The 19,904-nt window shown below is 36.7% G+C and overlaps 2 protein-coding genes across 3 annotated transcripts; both read left to right on the forward strand.

The window, feature by feature from the left end:
* The first annotated feature begins 212 nt into the window (after window positions 1-212).
* Window positions 213-1,977, forward strand: LOC126680119 (uncharacterized). Its single transcript, XM_050375175.2, has 6 exons — window positions 213-308; window positions 442-631; window positions 719-898; window positions 971-1,195; window positions 1,279-1,407; window positions 1,480-1,977. Exons 2-6 carry the CDS (start codon window positions 449-451, stop codon window positions 1,717-1,719), a joined length of 957 nt encoding a protein of 318 aa, XP_050231132.1. The 5' UTR covers window positions 213-308; window positions 442-448; the 3' UTR covers window positions 1,720-1,977.
* Window positions 1,978-11,344: 9,367 nt separating this feature from the next.
* Window positions 11,345-19,453, forward strand: LOC126680120 (uncharacterized). Of its 2 annotated transcripts, none has more exons than XM_056105704.1 (6): window positions 11,345-11,437; window positions 11,588-11,779; window positions 17,851-18,030; window positions 18,152-18,376; window positions 18,454-18,582; window positions 19,173-19,453. In XM_056105704.1, exons 2-6 carry the CDS (start codon window positions 11,597-11,599, stop codon window positions 19,398-19,400), a joined length of 945 nt encoding a protein of 314 aa, XP_055961679.1. In that variant the 5' UTR covers window positions 11,345-11,437; window positions 11,588-11,596; the 3' UTR covers window positions 19,401-19,453. The 2 variants fall into 2 exon arrangements, with proteins under 2 accessions (XP_055961679.1, XP_050231133.1); XM_050375176.2 differs by having other exon boundaries at window positions 11,416-11,437; window positions 11,585-11,779.
* Window positions 19,454-19,904: the final 451 nt, after the last annotated feature.

Here is a 19,904-nt window from a genome sequence, read left to right on the forward strand (position 1 = left end):
AAAATGGTTTAATTGTTCAATTTTAAAAGCTGGAGAGTTTAACTGTGTCCAAAAAAATAAAAGTGCTCATTTGTACTTTTAAAAAAAAGTCCAGAGTTTTTTTATACCTTTTTGCCTAATGACTAATAAGTAAACTTTAGTAACAATTATTATGTATGTTATGTGTGTGCCTCGGCACTTGATTCTATTGTAATAATAATGCTTCAAATATACGACTCACTATAAGCCTATAAATAGAGGACTCATGATTTCTTCTTTCTGCAACTTAAGCATTTGATTCACGAAGTATCACCTTGTTTTATACCAAGGTAACGTATAAATTTACCACTGCAGAAATTTAGTTATGATTTATTTAGTCGAAGACGAATGCATAATTTTACGTTATCTGTTGTGTACGATTGATACATTTATATATTTTTGTTGGTTCAATAAAATAAGCAGCATCATAATGGCTGGAGCTAATGAAGAGCCGATCACCGGATTTCACGATAAAATTTCGCGAGATCCGAAATCAAAATATCCAGCTCAACCTGGAAGGTATCATCTGTATGTTTCTTATGCATGTCCATGGGCTTCGAGATGTCTCGCATACTTGAAGATTAAAGGACTCGAAAAGGCCATCCTTTTTACGGTATCAAATCCACCATCATTACTTAGTCATTTTCTATCTTCAGTGCGTGTCAACCTAATTGAGATGCTCAAATATTTGTGCGTGTAGTCTGTGAAGCCGATATGGGGCAAAACAAAACCCGGCGTGGATAACCATATGGGATGGCTTTTTCCTGCAACAAGTACAGAGGAACCAGGAGCTGAACCTGACCCTTTGTATGGTGCCAAAAGTATAAGACAGCTCTATGACATTGCCTGTCCTCAGTATGCCGGAGGATACTCTGTTCCTGTATGTTCAACTACTCCTGAATTCTTACTAATATGGATGTTGAGATGATAAATATTGTATTGGTATTGATAGGTGCTGTGGGATGCGGAACAAAAGGCAATTGTGAACAATGACAGTGGGGAAATCATCCGAATGCTTAACACAGAAATGAATGAATTTGCGACGCATCCAGAGGTGGATTTATATCCTCGCTACTTGCGTCCTAAGATCGATGAAACTAACGAATGGGTATACACCAATATCAACAAAGGTGTCTATAAATGTGGTTTTGCAAAGGACCAACAAACTTACGACGACGTAAGCTTCGGTTTATACATAGTAATTAACACTCCAAAATTGTTTTGAGTATTGCTGTAATCTTTATGCACCATCGTCTGCAGGCTGTGAAACCATGCTTTGAATCCCTTGATAGATGTGAGAAAACACTTCGAAGGCAACGCTTCATGTGCGGACACCAACTAACCGAAGCAGATATCCGTCTCTTTGTCAGCCTTATCCGATTCGATGAGGTACCACATCTTTCAGACTAAAAAACTAACAAATTTCTATGCATACGAATGTAATTTTGGTTATCTCTGCAGGCATATGGTGCTCTGTTCAATTGCAACAAAAAGCTGCTAAGGGAGTACCCACATTTGTTCAACTTTACCAAAGACATTTACCAAATGTTTGATATCAGTAGCACAGTGAACATGGTGCACATTAAGAAGCATTACTATAAAAGTCATCCTGATTATAATCCCATGGGAATCATTCCGATTGGCCCTAACATTGACTATTCTGAACCTCATAATAGGCTCAAGTTTCCGATTGGTATATGATCATCATGGAAGAGATTAAGAATGGGCTATTATAATAATTAAGTTATATGAAAACAAATTAAATAAAGTCATGTGATGTTCTTGGTAGTCTATGCCTGGCATCACATCAGAATCATATTTGATCTTCTTGGAGGAGATTAAGAGTGCTTTATTAGTAAGTTATGAATAAATATCAAATCGTGCCGTTGTACTGTATTTCTATCATTCGTGGATTGTACTATTTAACATTAAATAAAAATCATGTCTATGTTTGTGTTATGTTCTTGGATTTTCTTTCTTTTAATAAGAATCACCTTGATTAATGGTATAAATTTCCCGATCATTTTATGTCAGTAAGGGCAATTCCATCCCAACTCAAAAAACGAGTTGGATCCCAGAGTTTAGAGTAAATTGATTCCAACCAGACTCTATAAACTTATTTTATTTGGAAGTTTACGTATTTACTTCAAAAAATGAAAATAGTTATTTTTTACTTCAAAACGGAAAAGTTTTAGAAAATACTCCACGTTTTTTTTTCAGATTTATATTTTACTCACGGTTTTAAAATAATTATGATTCTACTCCGCTATCATGCAGGTATCATGACATTATCATCTCGTTATTATAATTTTTTTATAATTTGTTTTTCATGTAGGTATCATATTATCATATTATTATCATAACTTTATCATTTTATTATTATAAAACCTTATCATACTATTATCTTCATATTATCATCTCGTTATCATAATTTTTTTGTAATTTTTTTTCCACATATAGGTATCATATTATCATACTATTACATTATCTATCTATCATCATAATATTATCATAACACTATCATACTATTATCACTATAATATCATTCTATTATCATAACTTTATCATATCATATAATGCTGATACCGATCTAATAATACAATGATACTCATATGATAATCAGACGCTATTTTTTTATAAAAAAAATATTTTTCTCTATAGTGTTATGGTGCTCATATGATAATGCAGTAATACTCATATGATAATCAGAGGCTATTTCTTTTTATAGAAAATCATTTTTGTGCTGGAAATAGTTTTTTTCATCATAAAATCGTTTTTTATGCGTATTTTTAGATTTAAAATTGATAAAAAATTAAAGAGTAATTTATTTAGATCTGAAAGTTAAATTAATTCGTAATAATCACCACGAGTTAAGGAAAAAATTTCTAAAATAAAATATGAAAGAACTGTAGAGTGACGACGGAACGATGGCGGAGCGACATCAGAACGATGGTGGAGCGACGACGGAACGACGAGTAAGAAAAGAATAAAATGGAGAATAGAAGAAGAAGAAGAAGAAAAAGAAATGACGAATAAAAAAAACAGAGAACAAGAAGAAGAAGCAGAGAAAAAGAGAGAGAGAGAGAGAGAGAGATCACTTAGAATAAAAGAAATAGAATAAAATAATAATAAAAAATAGATATAATAATATAAACATATTTTAGAGTAAAAAATAACAATATTAAAAGGATGAGATATTTTCTCTATCTTTTTCTTATTGAGGTAGGAAATTATGTTATTTAAAAAAGAGAATATTTTTCCTAATGTTTTTATTTTATTTTAGAGTTACATGTAGAGTTTCATTATTTTTACTTATAAAGATTTATTTACTTTTTTGAGTTTATAAATTACTTGTTTAACCCATTAAAATTAATTTATACAATTATGTCTTATGATAAAATAATATATTCAAATATTATAGTTTCATATTATAGACACCTATTTTCCGGACAGGTAAAAAATGATAACGGACTGAAATGTCTAATGATGATTTTCATAGAAGTTTATTCGAATGACGATCTTGTGGTCCGCTTAGTTGGATTCAGGCTGGCTTGATCCGTGTGCAATTGTAAACTTGAAGAATTGAAACATAATTTGCTGCAAATAGTCTATAAAAATCCAAAGAGATTGTGATACAAGTCTTAAGAAATTGGACTGATTCACTATTTTAGAAGTTTATAGGCCAATTTGCAAGTTTAACTGACTTAAATTGACCTTAAACTCTTAGAGTCCCAGAAGTCATTTTTAATACTTTTGGGCACTAAAACTAACTTTTAACACCCTTTTACTTGGCTAGCAAGTATTAATACGAAATTTTAATTAAATTTTTTAAAGATATTAGGCTAGACTTAATTATAATCATACTTCTAGAGTTATAACTCCACACACTTTCACATTCCTCATGCAACACTGACTCTTGGTAAACCCTAGGTCTTTTTGAATCTCTATAAATAGAATCCTAGGACAGCCTAGCTAAAGATCGAAAAAATTCACCACTATCAAAGCACACAAACTCTAAGAATTCCCAGTGTTGGCCGACGCTCCCCCCCACCCAGCAGAGACACGCATACTATTCGATCAAACAAAGCTAAGACGCTTCAATCACTCAAGAACACATTGCTGCACATCGATCTAAAACTGGGTTCCACGCCCGGATCACCTAAAAACGAGCTAAGGACTCAGAACGATACTTTTGGGGATCCAAGTCCTTCTTTTATCACTTTTTGTCACACATAATTAAGAACTTTTAATTTGATATGTTAGAACGCATGTTAGGTTGTTTTGCTGTGAAATTGTCTAAAACTGTGTTCTTGATAAACTATTTTGTCCATGTTTGTCATGCTTTTAAATTCCTAACATGATTGCCATGAATTCTCATTAGAAACATGTATATAGACTGTTATATGTGTTTTAACAATTGTATGTTGATACTGTTAAAATCAAACGCCCATAACGTATATTTATAGTTAAACTGTCATGATTGCCATGCTTTATGTTCTTTAATGTTCTTGATATAACTGCCATCAACTTTGATTAGAAACATGTTCTAGGTCAATTTTGGGATGTTTAGAACGTTTATTATTCAATTACGTATGTTTTTTTTATGCTTTATGATCGTTTTCTGAATGAATTTGCATGAAAATCGAACCAAACGACAAACTATCCCTCTACCTATCACGGCGCCGCCGCCACTCCTTATGGCTCCATGATGATTCCTTGTTCTTCGTACGCAGACGCTTCCAGATCTTTCAGAATGCTTCCAAAACCTTGTTTTTATGTTTCCAAGTTCGTTTGTACTCAGAATTGGGCCCTGTTTGAGCCCACGAACTTGTAATTAGTTGCATGACTTATTTGTAATCTATAATTGGTCAATCCCAATTTGTATCGGGCCTCAAAGCCCAAAATCATAATCTTCCATGCCAACCTGGCCACGAAGCCAAGCCCAACAAAACCAGCAACTCTAGATGCGAGTTCGGGTTCGTTTGAACTCGGAATCGACCCCGGTTAAAACTAGTAGATCTGTATCAATGAGACAAAGAACTTCCGCTAACCGAAACCAGATTCCGACAACATAAACTTCCAGATGATAGACGAGTGCTAGGCACTCCAGGTCTATAAGGTTTAAAAGTATTTCTAACCTTGTATGTATATCAACTGCGTATGGGTATGTTTAAACTGTTTATCGCTTTCCAAAGCATGATCAAATCCATTATTAACAAGCTAATGAACTTAACCACATTAACTAAGTAAAATCAAGAAAATCACCTAGAAATCATAGAATTACCATGAAAACGTAATTAGTGGTTGTATATACATTCAAGATGACAAAAATAAAATCAAAGTCGCTTATATATCCGGTTAATTTTAGATTTTATGCATACAAAATGGTAAGACCCACCACTGTCTAATAAATGATAGAAACCACTACGATTAGATGAATGCTTAGGAGTAAATGTTACATGTCTCACATGCCAGTCAAGATCGAGTCATATGCGCGTCTTATCTGTTTACCGCTTTCAGATGTTTTTACATTTCCAGTATTATATCTAGTGAACTGCATGATTGTTGAGATAAGATAACCAGATGTTTCTAGTAAATAATAATACGATTGATAAGGCAAGTACAAGAGTTTTGGTAATGTCCATCGAACCCAGTCTTTTGATCCGATGGACGATAATCTCACTCATAAGCGAGTGAGGTTATCCAGTCAGTAGAAAAGGCATTTCCTAACAAAGTTAGGTGGTGACTCCATATTTTTCAAACCTTTGCAAATCTCGAAGTTAGTCATAAGCCTGGTTAACACCACTAGGGAAATATTACTGTTTTTAAAACATAAACTCAAAACATTTTCAGAATTGTTTTCAAAAACAGTTGCCATGGACATAATCACATGACTTGCGTATTATCGATCGTAATTATTTACCACACACATCTGCGCCTGCTGCATCACATCGGACTTTCTTTCCGCATCTTACTCTCTATGGAACCTAATACTAGCCTCCAATGCTCATAGCTAATCTCACGTTATGCCATTGCAATCCAACATTTAAAACGTCTTATGCGGACCAGTACCTTGTTCGCTTGTACTCGTGATTGAGGAGACTTATCAAAGGTATATTTTTCTGTGAGTGCCTTAAACCGATTGCTACCAAAACCCATAGACTCAGCCTACATGCATTCCAGCTTAGACACTACCCTATTGGAAAACGCCTAATATAATATTTGTGTTTGAGGCATGTTGTCAATGTAAGGATTCTGAATCCATTTTTAAAAATTCTTATTTCAATCTCAATCTTAGTTCAGGCCTAACAACTTTTTCAGTTTTCAAAAACAGATCTTTCAAAAACAACCTGTTATGCCAGACTTAAATACAAGATCTAATCGAGTAAAGTCCATTTACTTGGTTAAACCCCTAATATCCAATCAAGTCAAGTGACAATCCATCCACTTGACCAACTTTAGGCTCAATTATTTTCCAGATGTTCTTTTAAGGGGATCGCCATGTCTACCTATTTCTATGTTTGCACAACTTCCAATTAAGGAGACAAAAAATTCTTACATTGACTATTGCCGCTTGTCTGTATTAGGACTGCTAGAAGAGAGCTTGTAGGTACACGTCGACCTTAGCATTGCGATGCAAAGGTCTAGACCAAAAAATCCTAAGAATGAAACCTCGCCCGGAACACGTGTGTGGGAGAAATAAGGTTGGAAGGAATAATGTGTCTCTATGATATCAACCGTTCTATGTGTTAAATGTTACATGCTACATGTTATCGTTACCTAACCCTGTATATCATGCATATCACGCATCTCATGCATCCAGAATCTTGTTCATCATATACTAACCCTTGTGGATACAGCCAAACTTCGCCCAACTGCTCTCGAGTATACACAAACAAGAAGACTCATCAACCCGAGTAGCCCTACCAAGTCTCCATTAACTCCATTAACACTGGTACAACTAGCCAGACAGGTCTACGAGCTATTAAGCAATTCCGGCTCCAGAAGATCTTCATCCAATAGAACTTTTGGATCAGTCAACTTAGCTAGAATGACAGAATCAAATGAAAGGTTACCAGCCGCAGTGCGAGCCAATGTGGACTAGCTAAAGAAGGAGGTTATGTATTCCGTTAAAAGTCAAACAGATGAAATGAAGCAATGGTTCATGGGACGCATGGATTCTCATAACAGACCATGGGCTAGCCAAGAGAGTGAGCCGATATTTACTGCCAGAAGAACAAATATAGCCTCAAACAATAGAGCCCATCATCTTCTTAAAAGCTTCTAGTGTTAACAGGTTCTTATAGCTTCCTTCATTAAGATTCACTTGACAAGATGATTTTTTATTAATGCTTCCACCACTAAAACATCGCTGTGTGGTTCTTTTACATGTGTTTCATCCTCAAGTCTATACGCTACCTTTTGGACTATATCTCTCTCGATTGCAAAGATAGTCATAGAACCTCTTCTATTTCTCTTCTTTGATTTTGTGCTTCTATAAGGCTCTCCTCCATCCATCATGTGTACAACACCTGCTATTTCCTTGGGTTTCTTGTTGGGCACTTCTTTCTCTATGGATTCCCTTTTTCTTTTTTTTCTCCAGGTCCGGTGTTGACAAATTTCTTTAGTACCCCCATCTAGATTAGTTGTTCGGTCTATCTTTTGAGGTCCCCACATCTGTCAGTGTCATGGCCGTAACCTTCATGAAAACGGAAATACTTGCTCTTACCTCTCTGTTTGAATGAGTCCATCTTCATTGTACATGACCGGATTGTGTTTCATCCAATTAAGTGTGTATATTGGGGTCCTATTTAAGGGTGTAAAATCGTAAGTTATGTTCCCTCCATTATATCTCTGTGTCCGAGACTGCTCATTATCTTTCTTCCCTAAATATATGGAGTCGTCGTTCTTGGTTGAGTCATTGTTTCGTCAAAGTTTTTCTGGCTTCGTCTAACTCGACGTACTTGTCTGTTATCAACATCAGGCCTTGGAAATTCGTCGGTTTTTTCATCAAAATCTTGTCTCGAAGCTCCTCAAATCGGATTCCTATCTTCATTGCTTCTATGGTGGTATCATGATTCAAACTTTCTATCTGGACTGCTTCTTTGTTAAATCTTTCTACAAAGTTCTTCAATGTTTTTTGTTCTCTTTACTTGCGCTTCCTTAGATCATTAGAACTTTTCTGCATAGGGATGCTTGTTCTGAACCTTGCTTTAAATGTTGAAGATAGGTTTGAGAAAGAGGCAATGAAGCCTTCTTTGAGGTAGGAGTACCATTTATGCGCTGACCCCTTCAGTGTCGCGGGAAACACTCCACAGAGCATCGGGTCTGTCACATCTTGCAACATTATAATTGTTTTGAATTTTGAAATATGGCTTTTTGGATCTCATATTACCATCAAAAGAGTCAAATGTTGGTAATTTGAAACGTGAAGGGAACCTTACCAGTTGGATTCCTGCCTTCAGAGGGGAGTCCTCATCTTCTCGGTCTTCATCGTCAACTTTCCCCTCTTTCCGGTACTTTTTCATAGCATGTTTGATTTTCTGATCAACGGTGTTCTTCTCTTCCACCTCTCTTCTCTTATTAGAGGACAGACTCTCCACTTCTTTTTCTCCTTATTAATTTTGTTGTTATAGGTCCTTCTTTTGTTTCCATCCCGAGGTAACTCCTTTTGATTCCTCTTCCTCATCAATGTTGATATGATTGCTTTTTAGAAACTAGAGATCTATTTCTAACCCTTCCCGGTAGGGGCGCGGTTGCTCCAGCCTTGTTTGGAAGGTCGTTTCTTCTCTGTGACACTAGTTATGACAACCCCTTTTGAGGTGGATTTGCTCCTCCCTTCTTCTTTTGTACAACCGTCCCTGCTCCCTTTACTACGTTTGGGACATCTTTCTGCGTCTTGGCTCCTCTGGCCCTCCCACTACTAGAAAACAGGGCTTTAGCGACGGAATTTTCCGTCACTAAAGCCCTAAATTCCATAGCAAAACACCGTTTGCGACGGAATTGCGATGGACTATGTCCGTCGCTACATTTTTTGTTGCAAACAGTATTAGCGACCAAATAACAAGTCCGTTGCTAATTTTGTGACAGATAATTCCATCGCAATAATTCAAATTACGTCGCAAAAATGTAACTATTGATGTAACTGTTCCTTCTGCATCTAAGGAGGGAAAAAGAACGGGCTGAATGGGTCTAAGATAACTCCGGTAATTCTAGAGATTCTAGGGGTAGTATCCTGGTGACCATCCCCCACCTGATTGCTGATATGACAAGGGCGTCTGGTGTGCTGGTTTGTAATGTCCCAAAGGTGGGATTGCCTGCGCCGGAAAGACCCCTACACTGGTTCCTCTAGGAACCTGAGGTGGTGTGATATCATACGCTGCTCCATTAGTTGCTGGTATTGCTCCATTTTCCAAAGGTGCAATGCCATTAATTCCCCCATTCATAGAGACTGACGGCGGAATCAAGCCATTACTACCAAGCAATCCTTCTGACGTTCTGACCACTACTGATGGTGGTGGTTCTTCCTTGTCATTCATTATAGCCACAAAACCAAGATTGTATTTTATTAGAAACGAATACTCTTTCCCACAGACGGTGCCAAATGATGGTTTTGTCATGGCCGGGGTAGCCTTTGATTCAGCCTGTCAAAATAGAATAAGTTAGAATGATTTTGATCTGTGTTTGTCCGAATACAATCTGATACTTAAGTCAAATTTCGGTTGTAGGTTAAATGAATAATCATACTAAAAGAATTGAATCGTATTTACCTGACCTAAGTGTCCTCTTATATATACTTTCGTAGTTGTATTGTAGTGTGAGTCTAACACTCAACTTCATTCGAACTCTATTTTCTTGTTAAGATAGAATGAGCTTTATCATGATCTCTAAATATGCGGGATTTGAGATGATCTTGTTAGTTATTCGGTTGCCTATGATGCGGGTGACAACTATTTTGAGTCGGGGACATGTTAAAGCTCTACCGCATCTCGGTGGTTATTTTGGTATGACCAAGTGTGATTCAAATAAGGTTATCTTGTACGGTGTCCATCAATACACATACAGAGAAATTTTTAAAATCAGGTGATTGCTGAAGAAAAAAATTGGGCCACAAACATAAAATTTTCAATTTTTGATTTATACATTGTAATTTTCTCAAGTATATTTTGCAAAAGAAAGGGGAATGAAAAAAAAGAGTATTTATTCCTAAAAAAAAAAAAAGAATTACAGAATATTTAATTGACGATTCCGGCATCCATGTCGTATTTCTGATCCGTATCTCGGTATCTGGAAAAAATAACATTAACGATTCGTAACTGCAGAATGTGTCCAACTTGGACAACCTGAATAGGAATCTGGGTAACATAGGCAACAACGGTACGTTGCAGCTAGGAACTTAACATTTGAGTTAACATTGTTGATAACAAACAGTTAAACTCTAACAGAATTTTAACCAACTTAAAAACAGAACTCTAACTGAAATTCTTCGCTCAATGATTTTGATTTAGAAGAATAATGCTGCAGCAAAAGCTTGATGAATCTTTTCTAATAGGAAGCTCTACATCTTTAGTTCCTTTTTAGTTTTTTGATCAATTATTTAGCTTGAAACTGAATTGATTTGAATTAAGCTTCTAACTACATATGTCTAATTTAATTAATTTTAGGAATAATTATACAAACGCAACGGTTGCGCCACGTCATTCGTGCAACAAACCAATGAGGCGTTAGCCATACGCAAATGTTTAATGATAAAAAAATAAGCAATAAATAAAGATTCTCTATCGCAAATTATTATCGGGTTGTTGTAAAAATGACGTGGCACATCTATTATACGGGATAACACTCTAATTTTAGTAGATGTTTATCATTTTGACGCCTTGAAATGAGCATGTCTTATCATAGTCATCATTTGTAAGAATTGCTTATATTTGTAGATTTATTTAAGCTGCTTAAGAATAGCAGCACAAGCAAATACAATATGTTGCGACTTCAGAGAAGGGGAGTGATGTAACAATGGCAGAATTATAAATCTTCCTTCTATTTCTTCTAATTAAGTTTTCAATTTCTAGTTGGCCAAAGCAGGAAGTATCATCAGGTAATTATATACCTTCAGAAAACAGAAGTATCAGGTTATATACTTCGCAAAGGTCTTACATGAAGGGGCTCATTTGAGTCGTTTTCGAAACATTAGGGGTCCGTTTATTCCAAAAAGTTGACGAGGGGGCTTATTCGCTCTTAGGCTTAAACATTAAGGATATATCTGCACATTTTCCCTATTAAATTTGTGGAGGAAAATAATTAAAGAACTCAAATATATATATCAGGATAAAGCTTCAAATACACGACTCAGTGTGAGCATTCAGCTTAAGCATTTGAGTCGAGGACAAGAAAAACGGTACTAGCTTCGTTCAATTTCAGGGTATTAATTCTTTATGAGCTTTGGTATTTACCTGTAAAAACTTACTAGTTCAAAGTCAATTCAGTATAGTTCTTTGTAATAGCTGTAATGTACAAAAATTGGTAGATTTATATATTTTTGCTGCTTGAATTTGTGCAATCAATTCAGCAGCATCACCAAATGGCTGGAACTAATGAAGAGCCAATCACTGGATTTCACGATTCAATTTCGCGAGATCCGGAATCAAAATATCCTGCTCAACCTGAAAGGTATCATCTATATGTTGCTTATGCATGTCCCTGGGCTTCAAGATGTCTCGCATACTTGAAGATTAAAGGACTCGAAAAGGCGATCAGCTTCACGGTATCAAAGTCAACAGCATTACTTAGTTAATTATCTTCTTTTTTTTTTTGATAAATCAAAGTATATTAAAAGCCACAAGACGTGGCAAAGACTCAAACTTAAGTTTTCGCACAAAAAAGAGGCACACTCAAGGTGGCACACTCTAGGCTACAACTTAAGAAAGAGACAACATCAAAAGTCCGGAAAAAGAATACAACTGGGATTTCTAAAGAAATCTAACCCAGAATATGAAAAATTCCTATCACAAATTTTAAACAACCAAGCTGCTTTAGTAAAACAACTAAAGATCACTGTTTTTTTGTCTGACACCTTATTATTAAAAATTCTTCCGTTCCTGCACTTCCAAATTTCCCAAGTAACAATCATCCATAAAACCTGCCATAATTTCCGATAACGACCTCTCGGAATACTGTCCTGCCACTGTGTCATAAAATCAAAGAATGACAATGGAAAAACCCAAACCACATCAATTTTTTGAAGGATATCACACCAAATACCTCTAGCGAAACTACAATGAATAAAAATGTGGTCTTGACTTTCTACCACACCACAAAGAGAGCATAGGGAGTTCTCCGTCGAGATAATAGAGCGAATAGTCAAAAACTAAAGAGAAGGAATTCTACCATGAAGAGCAAGCCAAATAAAGAACTTAACTCTCGGGGGCGCTGAAGAAGTCCAAACACACTTGAACGGAGTTAAAGATCTCCGCGTCAATTGATTAACAAAAGCAGAATGAGAATGAACAGCTCCAAGATCATGGCCATTGGCAGCAGCTCCATGAAGAAAAAGTGGACCTGTTGCAGTATTAAAATAGCCATGAAGAGAAGCAGCTGCCAAACCGTTATTTAATCCACCAACATAATGATCATCCCAGGGAGAAGAAACAGCATGCCTTTGACGTTGGATAAGGTCAAAATCATTGACTGAATGGGCAGTAGTAGTGACATTTACGTGCATCAGGTCTGCTCCTGGAGTCACAGCAGCTGCAGAAACCTGAGAAAAAACCTTAGCAGCAGCCAAGCATTTGCAGAAGGAAGCTGCAGTGAAGGTTCCTGAGGAAGAGTTCCAAGAGATGGTGTCCAGAGTGTTGTCCCGCCTTGTTAAACTATTAAACTTATTCTGAAAATCAACAAGTAAATAAGATTCTGCCCCCCTCAATCGCCGTCTCCATTTCCAACCATCCCGCCAAATATGATAAATAGAAGCCTTCTTCTGATTTGAAAGATGAAAAAGCTTTGAGAAACGCTCAAAAGCTGTCGCATTCCCCATCCAATTATCAAACCACAACGAAATAGTATGCCCATCACCCACTTTATATCGCACGTTATCAATAAAGATATTCCAGATACATTTGTCATTACAACAACACTTTTTGATACCCTTCCAAATGTTAGACGATTTTTTGGAGTCACCAAGCAAAAGAGAATCCCAATCCGAGAGAAGAGAACAGTTTGAAACAACAAGGTACCAAAGAGAGTTCTTGTCACTAAATCGCAGCTTCCAAACCCACTTAAATAATAGGCTTTGATTTCTCACTCTAAGGTTAGAAATACCCAAACCACCATTCTCAAAAGTTTGGCAGATAACTTCCCAGGAAACTTTACAAAGGGCTCTAGATGAAACATCACCTTTCCAGAGAAAGCGCTTCATATACGATTCCAGCTTACTCTGAACCCCACACGGCATCCTGAAAACAGACATAAAATAGACCGGCACACTAAACAGGACCGATTTAATCAAAACTAATCTTCCTGCAGGAGAGAGGAGAGAACCTTTCCAGAAAGCAAGCTTAGCTTTGAACCGGTCCACCACATGATCCCAAAACCCAGTAGCAAGTTGTCGTCTCAACAGAGGCAAACCAAGATACTTAATAGGAAAATTCTCTATCTTACAACCCACCACATTAGCTGCAGTCGCCAACTCACTCTCGTTAACATTGACTCCCATAACTGAGCTTTTATGAAAGTTAATTTTCAGACCAGAAACAACCTCAAAGCACCGAAGAATCCTCGTCAAATTCTTAAGTTGACTAATATCATAGGGGATAAAAATCAGAGTATCATCTGCGAACTGTAAAAGAGATAAAGGATCACACCTGTCTGAAAAAGAGTAACCTTTAGTAAAGCCCATCTGACAAGCCTTATCCATCAAGCATTTCAGACCCTCGACTGCGAGAACAAATAAATATGGAGAAATAGGATCTCCCTGTCGCACACCCCTCTGCAGCTGAATAGGGTTAACAGGACTCCCATTCACCAAAATAGCTGTGGTAGCAGATGAAAAACAGTATGACATCCAGTCAAGCCACATCTGAGGAAAGCCCATACAACGCATAACCGAAATCAAATAATTCCAATCTATGCTATCAAAAGCCTTCTGAAAATCAAGTTTCAGCACCAACAATTTATGTTTCCGCCTATTAGCCATGTGAAGTAACTCATTAGCAATCATAGAGCACTCCAGAATGCTCCTACCTTTCAGAAAAGCATGTTGACAATCTGAAATGACAGCAGGTAAAATAGGAGCCAAACGAATAGAAAGTGTTTTAGATAGAAGCTTGTAAATACCATTCACAAGGCTAATAGGTCTGTAGTCTTTGAGCTCAAAAGACCCGATCACCTTAGGGATAAGAACCATAAAAGAAGAGTTGATTCCCTTAGGCAGCAAACCCGTCCTATGAAAGGTACAAAACATCTCAACAATTTCTCTTTTCATAATAGGCCAGGCTTTGTGGTAGAAGTAGAAGTTAAAACCATCCGGCCCTGGTGCTTTTCTTCCACTACAAGAGCAAATAGCCGCATAAATCTCCTCCTCATCAAAGTGCCGAATCAGAGAAGCAGCATGCTCTAATGAAATACGTTTGAAATCTAACACTGACAAATCATACCGCATTCTCGCTTTCCTTTTGTAAAGAGAACAAAAGTAGTCTCTAATTTGGAACCTCAAATCAGCCGGCTCAACATAAATTTCCTCGCCTACTTGAATAGAAGTAATAAGGTTGTTCCTGTGGTGATTAGAAGCAATACTGTGAAAGAACTTCGAGTTCCTATCACCCGACAAAATCCACTTGACCCTAGATTTTTGAATCCAAAGAGATTCAATTCGGTTTTCCGCCACCCAAAGATTATTTTTGAGAATCGCAATCTCATTAAGCTCCTCCTCTGATAGTGTTCTTGATTCAGCCTCTAGATCTTTAGCAAGAATGATACTAGTAAGCTCTCTGACAATTTTATTCTGATCCCCAAACACATCGGCATTCCAGACTTTAATACGACCGCGCAACTCTCTCAGTCTCTGAGTAAGATTACCAGAAGAAGAACATATTGAATTCCAAGAATTCAAAACAAAATCATAAAAACACTCATGCTCCCACCAAGCATCTACAGATCGAAACGGACGAGGACCCCAATCAAAATTATTAGCTGAACGAAAACAAATAGGAACATGATCAGATTGTCCCGGAGACAGAGCAGTGAGAGAAAGGTTCGGCCAACATAAGCTAGCAGAAGCCGAAACCAAACACCTATCAATTCTCGATCTCGAGTTTGAATTGTGCCAAGTAAACTGTCTTCCTGAAAGAGGTATGTCATGCATCTCTGCATAATTAATGAAATCATTAAGAGCTTCCATAGAGGGAGAGTAATTCACACAGTTCAACCTCTCCTCTGGGCGGATAATTTCATTAAAATCTCCACTAATCATAGTAATCCCTGGGAATGATAACTGATCATGAAGTTCCTGCCAAAAAAACGATCTCTCTGAAGCCACATTGCTAGCATAAATAAGGATATGACGATAAGATAAATTCTGAAAAATAAAGTCCATAGTTATCCATCTAGGACCCTTGGAAATAGACACAGAATGTAATAAAATCGCATTCCAAATTAAAATCAAACCCCCAGATGCACCAACTGATGGAACCCAATCATAACCAAAATCAAGATTTGGCCATAAATTACGAATCAAAAAATCATCAACAACTTCTTTTTTTGACTCGACCAAACCTAGAAAAAGCAACTTATTCGTAGAAACTAAAGATTTGATGAATTTCTGCTTCCTGAAATTCAAAAGACCCCCTCTACAATTCCATGAAACAAAAATAATTGGCTCAGACATAAATCATAAAAAAACCTCGAAAGGAAAAAAGACTTATCTCTGTTGAACGTCACCCTCTGCAGCCAAATTAATAGAAAGTTCCTTGACCGTTTCTGCTTCGCAATCTTTATCAAAAATCCCGAGTTCCAGTCCGAGCTTCCAAGATTCTAAAGCCTCATTACTCGGTTCCGCAACAATAATGTTCCTTGAGTTTAATTCTGCTACTCTGTTCATATTAATAATGTCGCAGTCAGATAATTCCTTCTCGTCTTCGTATGCACTGTGTGAGCAAGAATGAATCTGTCCCAGGTTTTCTATCACCTTTAATTGTTGATTGCTACGAATTGTTGTGTTAATCTCTGAATCAGAAGCAGAGTATGAACCAAGAGTTCCTGAAATAAATTCCTCTCCCAAAAATCTTATCCTGTCATAATCAAGAACTGACATGGAACCCGCTTCCATCTGACCCGAATTGCGTACAAGGTCCAGCTCAGGGAGTAAACCAAGGTCTTCCTTAGCTGTTGCTTCCACCTTCGACGTTGAATGAGTTGATAAAGAGACTATTGTATCCTTCCTCACTGCTGAAATATTCACAGATTTACCTGTTCTGGATTTCTGAACTGAGCTCAGAGAAGGAGCTGAGGTAACGCTTGCATCAACACCTTTCACAACGCTGGATAAATCTTCAGAATTAGACTGTTCAGAATCAACCTCATCATCTGACTCTAGAGCATGTTCAGAATCATCCCCAGTTCCATCAAAAACCACCGGCCTGTCTGACTCTAAAACCGACACATAATGTTTCTCTCCTCTAAACATGACCTCAATCTCTTGATTTATAAATCTAGAAGTAGTTGAGATTAAAACTGAACCCAAATCAAAACGATCCTTCAAGTGCACCAAAGGATGAACCTTGATAGATTCACCAAGTAAATTACCCACATCCATGAAGATTTCAGGTGCCCAAAGAGAAAGAGGCAGACCTGAAATTGATACCCATACCAATCTATAGAAAGGCTTCTGAAAATCTTTTGCCCAAGAGAACGTTTGAAAAAAATCCTTCAGATGGATTGAAGCTTCCAACAAGAAATACTCAGCATCCTCTCTTGTAACAAAGGTGAGCAAAATCAGATTAGCTCCCATTAATGAAATCTTTGAGTAATCAATTTTCTTCTCTTGCAAATAAGTTTTAGCCTGTAGAACTGATTGAATATCATTCACCCTAACCACAATAGATCTGTCTATCCACTCATCATTACTTAACGCCACAGATTCCTTCCAAACTGTTAACTTCAATAAATCAGTGTCATGCGAACGATCCTTCTGCGCCGTCATAGGGCTTAAATCAGCAACAACATCCTCACACACAACAGCTTTTCCCCGAACAGATTCAGTAATAGGGCCATCCTCAACAACATGAACGTAGGATCGATGGTCCCTAATCGAAGGCTTGGTGATCAATTTCTTCAAGGGTTCCATAATTGTATCCGATGCAGAAATTCCTTGCTGCAACACCCTTGTTTTATTCGGAAACCTAGAGATAAACGCTCGAAGTTTGAATCGTCCAATAGAGATTAAATTCAATTGAGCTAGCATCCAGGAAATCTCTTTATCAATACTAGGTCTTAGGAAGCCGAAACAACAGTTCCTTTTGGTAAGTTTCGAGGCTAACGAAACGTTTCCCACAACGCCATAACGTGCAAAAACCTTCTCCAAGTCATGATATCTCCATGCTCTAGGGAAATTCTCAAAATAGATAACAGGTTTACCTTCCGAACGATTGTTGCTGGTAGAGATGACCTTTCCAACGTCAAGATTCTGTGAAGAGGAAGCCTGATTACCATGAAGAATTGTTGAAAAAAATCTAGGGTTAGGGTTTTGGGGGGGTTTTGGGTTGAGAGCCATCGCGTTTCGTTAATTATCTTCTTTCTTGAGCTTTTTAATTAGCATTGAATTCTTAAATTCTTTGTGTGCAGTCTGTGAAGCCCATACTCGAAAGAACAAAACCCGAAGTCGATAACCATATGGGATGGGTTTTTTCTGCTACAGAAATAGAGGAACCAGGAGCTAAACCTGACCCTTTGTATCATGCAAAAACCATGAGACAGCTCTATGACATTGCATGTCCTCAGTATGCCGGAGCATACTCCGTTCCTGTATGTTCTAACTTCTCCATATTTTCGGGCTACTTCGCGTAGTATATCTAGCTCGTATACTTAAATTCTACTTGACGTATGTTAAGGCGATGCTGCAACTATTATGATATGGTATTGGTAGGTGCTGTGGGATGCGAAACGAGCAGCAATTGTGAACAATGACAGTGGGGAAATTATCCGAATGCTTAATACAGAAATGAATGAATTTGCGACGCATCCAGAGGTGGATTTATATCCTCCATACCTGCAGGCTCGGATTGATGAAACTAACGAATGGATATATACCGGAATCAACAAAGGTGTTTATAAATGTGGTTTCGCAAAGGATCAAGAGACTTACGACCAAGTAAGCTTTGTTTAATACTTAACACATGTTAATTGGCTTGTGATGGCAGCAATATTATTCATTGTCATAACCTGCAGGCTGTGAAACTGTGCTTTGAGTCCCTTGATATATGTGAGACAATACTTGAAAAGCAACGCTACATATGCGGACACCAACTAACTGAAGCGGACGTCCGGCTGTTCGTCAGCCTTATCCGATTTGATGAGGTACTATATCTATTCCATTTTCTTATGATGATCTATCTCAAATGGTTGCCATACAAAATTTGCAGAAATTAAACTAGGGTTAATGTCAAAAAATCACGAACTTTATATATTTTTTCATTTTAATCATGCAGTTTAAATTTTTTCATTTTCATACACAAAGTACCAATTTTTCTCAAATTCATACACGGCGCTGAGGTAGCACTCATTCATTGGTGCAAAATGATATCCACCTTAGCGAATTACACCAATGGAGCCGTGACACCTAAGCACCATGTATGAATTTCAGAAAAAATGACAGTTCGTGCATGAAAATGAGAAAATTTAAACTACGTGATTAAAATGAGAAAACATGTAAAGTTCATGATTTTTTTTACATTAACCCACTAAACTAATATGAACTTATATCTTGATATTTTTTGAACAAATTGACTAATGTGGCTGAAATATATTTTTAGAATATGTTGTCACGATAAATATGTTGTCATTTTACATAATAAAAAGCTGATAAGTCAGAATATTTATTCCAAAGATAGAATTCAGCCGGTTTGTCATGTCATCTTAAATCTATTGCCTGTTTGTTATCTCTGCAGGTTTATGCAGCTCTGTACAATTGCAACAAAAAGCTGCTTAGGGAGTATCCAAATCTGTTCGACTACACTAAAGATATTTACCAAATTCCTGGAATCAGTAGCACTGTGAAGATGGTGCAAATTAAGAAGTATTACTATAAAAATTATCCTGATTATAATCCCATGGGAATCATTCCTATTGGCCCTAACCAGACTCAGAAATTCTTCATAAAATGGGCAAAAATGTAAAATGTTATATACTCTATCCGTCCTCCAATATATAGTCGCCCACTTTTTCTTTCTTTTTTTTGTTACAAGGGAAAGATGCAAAGTCTAAACAAAACTAGATACTAATGTTTCTATCATACGAGGTACCATAACGATTTTACTAAATATCTAAAAAAATCGTTTTGTATATATCCGTACCAGAGATGTATAATATATATGAGCAATGTATAGTCTGAGGTATTAAGTATGTATCAAATATGTATCACACAAAGTATAAAAATGTTAAAAAATGATTTTTTAGATAAAATTGAAATGTTTTTACCTCGAACATATTTTTGAAAATTATGTGTTTTTTAAGGTAAATTTGTTGTTAATCCTACAAAAATTTAAGTTGGGAAATATAAATTACAAACTAGATTAAACTGTACTATTATATTTATACGAATGGTATCATCCAAAACATAAATTTAAAAAGTTGTCAATTGCTTATCATATATCCTATGAAGGTTCGCGTAGTCTTAGCAT

The sequence above is a fragment of the Mercurialis annua genome, linkage group LG5, assembly GCF_937616625.2.
Source record: "Mercurialis annua linkage group LG5, ddMerAnnu1.2, whole genome shotgun sequence".
NCBI lineage: Eukaryota > Viridiplantae > Streptophyta > Magnoliopsida > Malpighiales > Euphorbiaceae > Mercurialis > Mercurialis annua.

Bases quoted from the DNA above. Each gene is read 5' to 3' on its own strand.
- LOC126680120 (XM_056105704.1), top strand. From the start codon at position 11,597: ATGGCTGGAACTAATGAAGAGCCAATCACTGGATTTCACGATTCAATT. The intron at 11,780-17,850 runs GTATCAAAGTCA...CTTTGTGTGCAG, and splicing joins AAAAGGCGATCAGCTTCACG to TCTGTGAAGCCCATACTCGA. The intron at 18,583-19,172 runs GTACTATATCTA...TTATCTCTGCAG, and splicing joins GCCTTATCCGATTTGATGAG to GTTTATGCAGCTCTGTACAA.
- LOC126680119 (XM_050375175.2), top strand. From the start codon at position 449: ATGGCTGGAGCTAATGAAGAGCCGATCACCGGATTTCACGATAAAATT. The intron at 1,196-1,278 runs GTAAGCTTCGGT...CATCGTCTGCAG, and splicing joins ACCAACAAACTTACGACGAC to GCTGTGAAACCATGCTTTGA. The intron at 1,408-1,479 runs GTACCACATCTT...TTATCTCTGCAG, and splicing joins GCCTTATCCGATTCGATGAG to GCATATGGTGCTCTGTTCAA.